Here is a 12,204-nt window from a genome sequence, read left to right as displayed (position 1 = left end):
ATATTAAACTAGTTTTAAAAAGCAAAAGAAAAGATTGGATAGAACAAGAGATAGAAAAGATTGGAAAAGAAGTGGATAAGAACATATTCCTTTATTAATTTGTTTTCAAAAATAATTATTTACCGTGTGAACGATGGCTTATGTTGTTTTACTCTAGGGGGATTTAAAGATCCCGCTCTCTATACTTCCTGGTTGGGACCAGATAACGCTTTCAATATGTGGAAAACCCAGCGAGCCTTTAGCAAATATGAGAAGTCTGCAGCACTGGTCAGCAACAGCCAATTCTTAGTAAAACCACTTGATATGATTGTGAGCAAAGCATGGAATATGTTTGCGTCAAGGTAAGTAAAAGATAAATCTACAAACCTTCCTAGCCCTAGGCAGAATATAACGCTAAATCCCCGGCCAGCTCAGTTAGTTGGAGCATCATCCTGATTCACCAAGGTTGTGGGTTCGATCCCCAGTCAGGGCACGTACAAGAATTAACCAGTGAATGCATAAACAAGTAGAACAATAAATTGATGTTTCTCTCCCTCTCTTTCTCTCTGTCCATCTGTCTGTCTGTCTCCCTTCCTCTCTAAAAATCAATAAATGAATTTTAACAAACACAAGGCAGAATCTGCAGTGTCTTAGTCCATTGAGGCTGCTTTTACAAAAATTGACCTGGTAGCCTATAAAGAATCAATTATTTATGTCTCACAGTTCTGGAGGCTGGGAAGTCTAAGATTAAGGTGCTGGCAGATTGGATGTCTGGTGAAAATGCACTTTCTGGACCATAGGTGTGTCTTGTCACTGTATCCTCAAGTGGCAGAATAGGCAAAGGAGCTTTCCTGGGCTCTTTGATAAGGGCACTAATCCCATTCATGAGGCCCCCACCCTTGTGACTTAATTGCGCCTCCCCAAGGCCTTACTTCCTAATACCATCACCTTGGGGAACACAAACATTCAATCTGTAGTGTGGAGTAGGCATGGCTACCACTTTGTAGGTGTGAAACTTCAGGCTTCGTGTCCTGTCTGTACAACGGGTCCAAACTGAGAGGACCGCAGTGAGGATTAAGTGAGATAACCAAGTAAGAACACCTCATGCAGCGCCTGACTAGTCAATGGTCAGTAATTGTTTGACATTGTTATTACTGCTGTTGACCAAATTAGTTTCTAAACGAAAGTAGAAACTTCATTATAAGAGAAGTACAATAAGAAAGTTTTCAAAGTAAGATCCTTGGAAGAATGGAAGAGATCCTGACTTTGCTCAGTTAGAAATATTGCTAGTTCAACTCCACTCGATACTGAGAAATGTCCACCTGGCACTAAGAAATGTGTTACCGGGTTTCCTGACCTCTGCCACAGTGACGGAATGTCAAAGTAAAATCCCTCAAATGATTGGACAAAGCCTCTCCTTTTTAGCTAGGATTCCCAAGCCCTGCCTTCCTGTACTTGGCCACTCCATAACCCCCCACTCCTCAGGACTGGGAACTCTGGCCTCCTTCTCCTCCCACTCTCAGTAACTGGAAGCAGGCACTGTTCCATCCGTTCAACTCACGTCTGCCCTGGCAGTTCTCTCTAACACGTCTTCTCCTGCCTCAACATTTTGGGGAGTAGGGATATTAAGGGGGACCTGGCATAACTGCAAATTAAGAGTTGTCAAAAAAAATGCCTGGGAGCCTTCACTGCCTTCCTAGAACTGGATTAATGTCTTTCTACAGTTTCAAGCCTTAGATAAAAGTTCTCAGGCACTTTTTAGAGTTTATGCTGAACCTAGGCGTCTCCTGAAGGGTGCTGAGTATGTGCTGGGTGGATAACCAAATCCGAACCTGCTTCTCTTCCTTGTGTCCTTCTTATCGCCACTGTCTTGGACACTAAAAAAGGCAGGAGCCTGCATCAACTTGGAAAGTTGGCTGATCTTTGGAACAAACACTGAAGCAAATATAAGACTTTGAAGAGATTCTGCTGTCTTTAAGTGTCCATGAGCTAGGGACTGATGTTTGATTTTAAGAGTTATTTATATGTCTGGGATTTTCCATTTTCCATTTTCTGTTTCTTTTACCAGAGCCTACATTCATCAGTACACAAAATTTGGAATTGAAGAAGAGGACTTTTTGGACAGTTTCACTTTGTTAGAACAGGTTGTTGCCAGCTACTGCAATCTCTGACCTTGAACAGATGGTTCACGGGGAAAAGTACCTTACGTCACTCTCAGACTCAAATATTTTCAATACTGTTTTCCCTGTAAGTTTTCAAATTTTGATCTTTTAAAAGCAACCAGGTCAGATACTGATTTCTTCTGCATACTATGCCCACAGAACAGGACAAAAACCTTTTATATGGAGAATAGCATGTTTTCAATGAAACATCTAGTTGGTATTTTCATTGTTAGGAAAAAAAATCGGTGCTTCTGTAAAGAACTTTGGAAATACTTTGCTGAGATGCTGGAACTCTGGAACTATGCAAAAAAGGGAATATTCTGTTTTGTCCCTATATAACTCTTCCCTCTTTATTCCAAAAAGGATTCATGAAATAGGAGCTACACTTCTTCAGCACAATTTTAAGCTAAGAAATTGCAATTCTGTATTTAAATGTATTTATCTTTGAAGTGAATGCTTTGAACCACAAGAGGGAGCTGTTGTTAAATGCTACAGGGTGAATACGTATTTTGAATATTTTTATTCTATAACAGGTAACATTATTCCACTTCAGGCAGCTATTTAAAAATAAATGTCAGATTTTGTTAATAAATATACATCATGCTTAAATATATAAAACTAAATAAGTAAATGTTTGTTTTGTTTGCATTTCTTAAACTTTTTGTGTATCAGAAAGTGGGGTCAGTTTTTCTTTTAGATCTTGGAATGCCAAGGCAGAAACTGACTTTATTCGCCTAGTGCTCTAAAATTACTTGTAGTTATTTAGAAGATGGCTATATGCTTTTCAGTAAAAGGGGTAAGAGCTTTCACCAAGATTTCACTAAGTTGAGAAAATTATTACCAAGGAAATACTGTGTTGGATGAAATTGGCACATCCAGACATGAGTTTCACTCAGAAGGACAAAAACACAATTGGAAATTGGCAGCAGAGTGAGGGGAATGGTGTATTTCAATAAAACACATCACATGCAATATATTAACAAATGTGAAATGGAAAACAAATAGGAACATTTGCCCTTTCTGTCAAATCTACTAGTGGTGAGTTATTGTTATTTGGAAAAATGGCAGTTCACAGCTTCGCTGGTTCTTCCTTTTCTTTCCATATGGAAATGATTACCTTTTTGCTGTTTTTGTTATCAACTGTTGCTATGACTTAGAATACTGAACCATATCTTATTTCTAAGGAATGTAAAAAGTGGTCTGTTCGGCCACTAACAGGCACACCCCACTGCTGCATTTCGTTAACCCAAGTATACTTGAAAATAATTAGATCATAACTTTTACAAAATAAAGTTAAAAGTAATTGTTTAGCATTGAAGAGATCCAAAGACCAAAACCATTTCCCAAACTAAACCAGCATTAATAAAGACTGTAACTGAATGATCTCACCACAGGTTAAGCTAATTCTAAGGAAACTTGCTCAGAGTTTAGCTCAGAGTCATAAGCTGAAATCATTATGTATTTAAGAAAGGTACCATGAGGCAGGTGGGTTTGGCTGGGGTGGGGGGTGGGGGGTAAAAGCAGACAACTGTAATTGAACAATCAAATAATTTTTTAAAAAGGAAAGGTACCATGAGGTACCATGGGGACAAGTATATTTCTAATTTGGGAACTCATGGAATCAACGACAGGTGAACGTTAAAAGTAAACCCCAATTAGACAGAGCTCTAGATTCACTCACTTACGTGAGTTGACCCTTTTTATGATCCACGGCTACAGCATTTGATATATGTGGATACCTAAATATTTGCAACGTTGTTTTAAACATTTACATGGAAATATTTTTCTTGTCTAGTGGAATAATACGTTTTGCTGTAAGAGCGGGGATTTTAACTTAACACTTTTTAACACAGAGAAGCTGATCCCCAATTCAAGCTAAGGGGTGGCATTGGAAATGTACTTCGTGTGCACAAAATGGCCCATCTGCCAGGACAACATCAGAACCATAGCTTCCTGGGCATCCCGACCCGGAAGCTTTGAACTTGTGGTTTCTTTTCTGGGGACGGGAGCGCTGTTTCCCACAGACACCACCCCACAGAGGCAGGATGCCCCCCGGGCAGTGAGTGCCGAGGCACATGGGAAAGAACACTGCACTGGGAGCTCTAGGCTGGGCTTTCATTTCGTCGGAAACATCTCCTCACTGGCTCCGCAGAGTAGACTCCTCAGTGCACACACCAGATTCTTCTGCCGACCACCATGTTTATCACACTTGAATTCCTGTCCAAAAATGCTAAAAACATGCTCCATATGTTCCTATCCCATTATTCTCTCCCCACGAACCCAAGGTTTGGCAGTCAACCCTTTCTTGTTCTTCCACCTACCCACCAAACACGGCTTTACCCCACTACCTTGCCATTTTTGGCAGCTAACCAGTTATCTAAGAGATATTTGCTTATCTGTATCAATCATATTGTTTCCTATGGGGTTTAGGAATGTGGGATAAAAAAATCTGACTTTACATTTCTAACTAAATAATTTCCTACTCCTGTACTCAGACCATGCAGTGTCAGTCTTATAGATAAATGGAATTCCATTTCCACCAGCTGGAATGCTCGCATAAGAAGTTAAGATAAACAATGTAAGTATTTCACGTTTCCGGGGAACACGGTGTGGGGTCAGTGCTGGCAAAGATGTGGCGTTCAAGGGAGAGAAGAGGAAAGATCGAAAAGCCCGATCGTTTGGACCCTGGGGAGCCAGTGCAGCAGGAAGAAACGAAAAGGAGTGTCAGGGGAACTGATGGTGCCCCCAGAGAACCAATAGCTTAGCAGCATTTCCAAAAAAAGACTCTGGTTTTTGAATTACAGACTTCCCTAATGATGAAAAATCTAAAAGCTTACAAGGATAGTTTGAAAAGAAACAACAAGCACTTGCTGGGTAGCTCAGTTGGTTAGAGAGCTGTCCTGAGATGCCAAGGTGGAAGGTTCAATCCCTGGTCAGGGCACATGTAAGAATCAACCAATGAGTGCTTGAATAAGTGGAACAACAAATCAATGTTTCTCTTTCTTTCTCTCCTTAAAATCATAAAAAAAATTTAAAAAGAACCAGTAAGATAAATTACATGTCACCTAGCAAATAATTCCATCTTATCTAAATTTATCTGCTTTGCTATTGATGCAGCCAATAAGGTGGACACTTTTTCTAGCTCTCTTGTCCTATTTGAATTTATTTACATGGTGAGTACACAAAAATTCAAAGATTATATACTCATGCTGTGCAGAAAGGTATGTGGCTAGTGTTGTTTAAGTGTAAAATGTACATGGGGTTTTGAAGACAATATGAATAATGTAAAATCTTAATATTTTAAATTGTTGAAATGATATTTTGAACATACTGGGTTAAGTGAATTATTCAAATTGGGTACACCTGTTTCTTTTTAGATTTTAAAATACAGTTACTAAAACTTTTCAAATTAGATATATGGCTTGCATTGTATTTCTGCTGCGCAGGGCTATCCGACAGTTCAGGAGCAAAGTCCCGGGAATGACAGAAACAAGTCAAGCACACTCGTCCTTGCCGGGTGAGAGATCACAGACACGTGAGGGCAGCGACCACGACACGCACAAAAGATGGGAGTTTCCTTTTTGAAAAAACAGGCCTTAGCTTGAGCTTGTCCTGTGAACAGTATGAAGGAGGCAGGATGTGAGTTTAATTCAACAAACATCCTTTGAACACCTGCAAGGAAAACCACTGTGCTAGGAGAGGGAGATTTTAAAAATGAATCAAACCTGGCCCCTGCCCTCGAGTTCACTATTTTATATGTTCTTTCCTGCAGAGCATACGCCTGGCTCACGGCAGAGACTCCCTAGTCCCTGAGCAGATTAATGGCAAGTGTAAAAACCAACGGAAGAGATGGAAAGCTGGAACACTAAAGGCTCACCATGAAGCCCATTAAAGCTGCCCTGTTGGCGACAGATCTCACAGCCGTTAGCTGAAACTGAGGACCTGGAAATAGTAATATAATTCTAATTATTTTGTCTGTGAAGCCATCTTCTATAATTAAAAGCCCTTTGAGATGATATAAATGCAAACAATATATTAAAAGAACGAGGAAATGCCTTTGTTTTTAAATTCGTACCTACAGTCTAAACTCCTTGCTCCGGAACTCCACGCCTTCCGAAGGGCGGCCGCTCCCCGGCTCCCGCCGTCCCGCCCTACGTGTGCGGCAGTGGCCGAGGCAGACGGAAATGGCCAATGAATGCTGTCTAGAAAAACAGGGGATCTGTCTACATGCTGACGTTTCATTTTGTTCAGTAAGGACAGGGATGGAGCCATCTATCACCGCCCTGAGGGTCCAGACGGCACGTAGGCCCCAATATCCCTGCCTACCCGCTGTGCCCCCGCGCCCTGTGCCCCACGCCCCCACTGCCAGGCCGCGAAGACCGAGAAGAGGGAGCTCGGAGCGTTTTTGAGCGGGACTGACAGGATACACCAGGTTTCAGAGCAAATTCTTTGCGGGGATTTACTCTTTTCTTTCGTGCATTTCTTTTGCTTGCATTTTTCTTTTAAACAAAGCCTTTAAAGATAAAATAACTCAAATGATTTTTTAAAGGATGTTAACACCTGGAGACAGTCTGAAGAATGGAGGAAGAAGTCAAATGAATCAAAGGCAGGAACAAGGGGCGGAAGTAGCAAGCGGCATTGTTCTACAAACTATCACTGAAATAGGTGCAGGAAGTACAGGATGCTGCAGGTTCGTTCAGGGGCAGAGAAGGGAGAAGTTAAGGACTGACTTGGTGATCCCTATCACCTCACCGTATTCTTCTAATGCACACTGCCTACTCCAGGGAGCACTGTCACACGTACCACACACACACACACACACACACGCACGCACGCACGCACGCACGCACGCAGTCAGGGAGCAGCCTGAAAAGCAGTGTGTCAGGTCAGAAAGCTTCTGCATGTGAAAGAACATTTTACGTCCTCCTTGCAGAGACCAGGGATATGCTTTATATTCCGATTCTTTACGTCTGAAGAAAATACAGGAATTCTGAAAATTTCTTTGATAACTCTATTTTTCTAAAAGCACCCTTTCAGCTTCCCGTTTCCCCCTGAAACCGTGCAAAGTCACCCCACAGACAGGCTCTCATCAGACCAGCAAGGTTCCATCAGAGAGCCAGGAAGAGCAACAGCCCGGCTCCCCCAGGCTTCGCAAACTGTGCGCCCACCTGAGAGCGGAATACTCAAGTTCTGCACCTCTTTTTTCCACCAAAGGATTATTGCACAAGTAAATCTTTTTCTGAACCCCGGTTCTCCTGGTGAGTGGTGTAATTGTGGTCACATGTCATTTATTCTGAAGTCCTATCCAGCCAACTTCAATAAGGATAACTCATTTCCTGAAGCATGTAAACAACCCCAGCACCAAAGCAGCCAAATGGAAAGCCGCTTTGACCACATGCTCTAGAAGGTGCAATAAAACTGTGATCCTGCCTTTTGGCTTGGCAAAGGCCGTTGGGACGGTGCCTTCGTACGTACTCGGGACTACTTATGACATTGGGTTTTAGGTGGCTGTCCCTGCTGCCTAGGCTAGCACTACTGGAATCTTGGACTCTAGCAGAAATACACAGGAAATCACATTGCCAAACTTTTCTCCTTATAAAGACAGACAATCTATCCAGGAATTGCCATCCTCCCAGCTCTCGGAGGGAGGAGCCGCTGGTTAAGAAAGCAGGATGCACCAGGGGAGAGGAAATTTAAAGCGGTTTCCTCTGGCGCCAAGATGCAGTCACAAGTGCCACCTCTTCCAGAACAGAGCTGCACAACACGATCCCTCATGGGAACGTAGAGAGGGCACATGACTCTAGAGAATTCTCTAGACAAGTCCAGTTCTTCTCTAACAGGGAGAAGTTACAGAGTGGTCTAACGGATAGCACACTCGCTAGGAGCCTTGGAGTCAGGAAACCTGAGATGCAGGCCCACAGTACGCCCCACCCTTCTACTGCTCAGTATCTTCCCCCCGGAATTTTCCAAACACAATAGTGTCTCTCTTCCTCAGACTTGCTCCTCCTCCTGTGTTCCTGGCTCAGTGAGTGACAGGCCTTGCTGTCTTCCCGGGGTTCTCTCGTTCCTTCTTCACCTCCACTCCACCTGCTTTACTGCAGCTTTACCGACTACCCTGGACCCTACTTAGGCGGCATCTCCTGCCTGCCTTTGCATCCCCTCTGCTGCTTCACCTGAACTATTGCAATATTCATTCAGCAAACACTCGATGTGAGCCCCCCAAGTGCCAGGCCCTGCACACACACATGAGGGGAAACAGAGCAAAACCAAACAGCACAGTTATGAGTTATGTAGAATACCAGAGGTAACTGACACACTGGCCTTGTGACCTCTACCATCACAGGGCTCCCCCTTCGTGCGCTTTCCCAGAGTCTCTCATGTCATAGGGCTTCCCCTGATTAGACCTTCCCTCTCCCCACCCCCACCTGCAATTCAAAGGCCACATCCTCATGAAACCTACTCAGCCATTCTCTTCCTCTTCTCAATCCTGTCCTTAAAGCAGGGGTCCCCAAACTCCGGTTCGGGGACTGGTACTGGTCGCGCCTGTTAGGAACCAGGCCGCTCAGCAGGTGAGAGTGCATCTAATGAGCTTGAATCATCCCGAAACCACCCCCCACCCCCAGGTCCATGGAAAAATCATCTTTCAGGAAACTGGTCCCTGGTGCCAAAAAGGTTGGGGAATGCTGCCTGCCATAAGGCTGTCTATGTAGTTATCTGCATACATGCATAACACCCCCAAGAAGATTGTAGCTGGAGGGACATCCTTTCTCAACACCTTTGTCTCTTCCCACAGTAGAGAACCAGTAGATTTAAAAAGTAAAAAATTTCCCCTGGTGTGGCTAATGCGTCTACTGGACCTAACTATTTCATAAGGTTATTACGAAGATCAGATAAAATTCAAGATGTGAAAGTGCCACCCTGACCGGCTTGGCTCACTGGGTTGGGCATCATCCTGCAAAGCAAAAGATCCAGGTCACCGGTTCGATTCCTGGTCAGGGCACCAGCCTGGGTTGCGGACCAGGTCCTCAGCTGGGCAAGTACGAGAGGCAATGGACAGACGTTTCTCTCCCTTTCTTTCTCCCTCCTTTCCCCTCTCTGTGAACATAAATAAAATCTTTTTAAAAGAAAGATGTGAAAGTGCTTTGAAAAAGGAAAAAAGCCTGTACAAACAGAAACTGCTTTGTAACCATAATTGCAGCAAACAGCACTCTGGGAACTGCCCACACAGGAGCTGGCCTTTCCCACCCCTGGAATACAGAAGCACAAAGGCTGCTCATCTGTTTAAACAGCAAAGCTTCTTAGACTGTGGCCTTGATTTTTTGTTGTGTCCCTTTCTCTGTTCCCTACTTGAGATCACAAGCTAAAACAAGTGCGCAGAAGCCTGGACTTCTCCGCAGAACTGAGTGGCTAAGAGCCAGAATGCCTAGGTTTAAATTCGAACTCTGCTACTTCCTTACTTCCTCCAGCAAATCGCTGAGCCTCTCTGCTTTATTTTCCTCACAGGGTTGACCATAAGGATTTAATGATTAAACACAACGCACACGGAACAGCACTGAAAACAATGCCTGGTATAAACTGAGCAAACAGTAGTCAAGTTCGCAGCCCACTCTGCTTCCTGGTGCAGGGCATAAGAGGTTCCTGGGAGCTGATCTTGGTTGCCGGTGGTGGGAACAAATACCGTGGAATGCGCACGGGGATGGGAAGGGGCTGGTGCAATGGGCAGGACGGAGCAGAGATGTCTGAAGAGCCTCCAGGATGGCCAGACTACGGGAGGTTCGGCAGAGAAAGTTTGGCTGTTCTAAGAGGTTTCGTTAGGGCTCGTTTGGGTGAAAGTGACTCTCAAGGGGCTGCGAGCTGCACTAAAAAATGAAACAGAGAAAGGCCTCCTCTCAGTATGCTGGGCTTCCATCTTCTTAACTAACTAGTGAGAAGAGGCTGAGAACACGGTTCCCGGCGACGTGGTGCACGGGGCTGCGGGGCTTCAGCTCGACTGTGAGCCGTGAGCCCGAGGGCCTCTGTTTCCCACACAACCCCCCGAGAAGCCAACAGGGACAACAGTGATCTGACCGGTTGTTCCCCCACTTCAGGGACAGGACCAACCCTCTCTCCCAAAGCGTCTCACTCCATGAAAACCCTCTCCCCACAGGAAACAAACTGGGACACAATGAAGCAACACTGTCAGTCAAAAGTGGCCTGAAGGTAAAAGCTGCTCATGCTGTTCCCCACAGGGACAGAGGGCGACACAGGGAAATGCCATATTTGGCATTAGTTGGGGGAGAGAAAAGTGGCCCGCAGAGGCCTCTTTGAAGGAACAAGGCTTTTCCTTAAAGAGCCGGCTAGGACGGTCAGCTGCGGTAGGTGGCTCGGGGGTCCTCTGAGTCAGATGCCCAGAATAGGTCAGAGCCTCCCGTCAAGAACTGTGGTCTCCAACGCAGATAAAGGCCGCATTGTAGACGCAGTGCTGGAGCGTGTCCAAACCCTCCCTGCACGTCCTTTGAGTCATTTGGGAATGGTTAACACACGGGTTGAACACCTGGGCTGCTGACCCCGGAGGGGATTTCCAAACTCTCGTCTGGTAAAATCATCCCCTCCCTTCCCAAAGCAGCACCACCTCCCTGCTCCTGGTCCGCCCTCACGGCCCCACGCTCCCGGACTCGGATTCCAGGCTTTCTACCGCACAGCAGTAACGCTGCTGACACAAAGGAACACGGAGCCAAGCAACTTTGTGCTTTTTAAAGTTTGTTTTGAATTAAGAGGAACAGATGTCCAACGTTTCAAAAGGCTGCACATTTGTGGATTTGGCTGACGACAAACCCTCTGAACTGCATCTCATTTCTGTTCCCATAGTCAGCCAGCCACTTGCAACTGACTCACTCTCTCTCTGGGCCACAATTTGGGCCCATCTCCCAACTACAGAATTAGAATCTCAGATCTCCAATGAATCCAGGGTGTTTGGGTGGAGAGTGAGTGCCATCTAAATCAATTTTTTTTCCCCATTTAATTTAGTAGTATCAACACCCACACAGTGACTGCAAGGCCAGTGGGTCAAAGAATGAGCAAACAGCTGGCACCTGCCTATGCTAGCACCAGGCAATTCTAAAGACCATGAGTAAGCAGCTGCTCAGCACAGGTTTTTGTTACAATCTCTCTTATGACTACTGGTCAAATATGCAAATACATGTAGGTTATTTGCCGCAGTTCAAAGCCTCACCCCCAAGGCAAAAACATTACCTTAGGTGAACTCTGGCCTTGTTGGGAAGGGAGGGACAGGAACCCAAGCCCTTGACTACCAGACACAAATGACTCAACTGTTTCTAGACTCTTCAAGTACATTATGTGCTTTCTTGTCTTTGACAATAAAGGGACAAAACACTTGGGATGCCACTTTGGTGCAGCATTTCGTTTACCACGTTTTGTGAAAGCCGGAGAAACCTTGACCCATACGAGTTAGAGATGGGATGTTACTCAGCTGTCAAAAATGGCAACTGAACTCCTGCATAGTTGATTTTAACTTTTTTGTGAGCATAATTATTAATAAAATAAGCCTTTTTTCTTAACAGAAATGAGATTTTGAGGCCTAATGAGGAAGATCTTGCATGCCACTACATTAAATAAACTTTAAAATCGATTCACATCCATCAAATCTCACTAGATAATCTGTATGGAGAGTCTAACAAGGAACTAAAAACTGGTAGTTCCTCTTCCCCTCCTTTACCTTCCAAATTCTCTAGTACGAACTGTCTTTATAATAAAAATAAATAAGCTCAACATTTTAAGGTGGGAAGGGTAGAAAAGTTATTTTCAACTACTTCACAGTAAATTTGTGTACTGTTGCTTTGTAACGTTAACTAGGCTAGTTAGGGGCTTATTTGTATTTGCTCCAAAACAAGCACATATACACCAAGAACATTTAAGAACACTTCTGGAATAAATGCAATTTTGTTTAATTTGTGCATGTGGATCAAATACCATCTTTGATAAACCAAAAGTTGGGAACATGCAAACATTTATGGCAGTATTTTATATTTTATCTGATTTGGTCCTTCAGACAACCTGGCTATCT

At 44.1% G+C, this 12,204-nt stretch overlaps 1 protein-coding gene across 2 annotated transcripts in view; it reads left to right on the top strand.

Moving 5' to 3' along the window:
* The window catches only part of TUBD1 (tubulin delta 1), a 28,936-nt gene extending 18,574 nt beyond the window's left edge, over positions 1-10,362 (top strand). Inside the window, exons 8-11 of one of the 2 annotated variants that reach the window (XR_006653011.3) lie at positions 158-341; positions 2,048-2,226; positions 4,637-4,719; positions 5,914-10,362. Coding sequence is in view for 1 of the 2 variants with exons in the window: in XM_045182389.2 (XP_045038324.1) it covers positions 158-341; positions 2,048-2,150 (287 nt within the window). In the remaining variant the exon portion in view is untranslated. The other variant, XM_045182389.2, reaches the window with a different exon arrangement.
* The last annotated feature ends 1,842 nt before the right edge of the window (positions 10,363-12,204 follow it).

Source organism: Desmodus rotundus, chromosome 9 (genome assembly GCF_022682495.2).
Source record: "Desmodus rotundus isolate HL8 chromosome 9, HLdesRot8A.1, whole genome shotgun sequence".
NCBI lineage: Eukaryota > Metazoa > Chordata > Mammalia > Chiroptera > Phyllostomidae > Desmodus > Desmodus rotundus.
The sequence above is the reverse complement of the archived record's forward strand: the minus strand, read 5'-3'. Positions and strand labels throughout refer to the sequence as shown.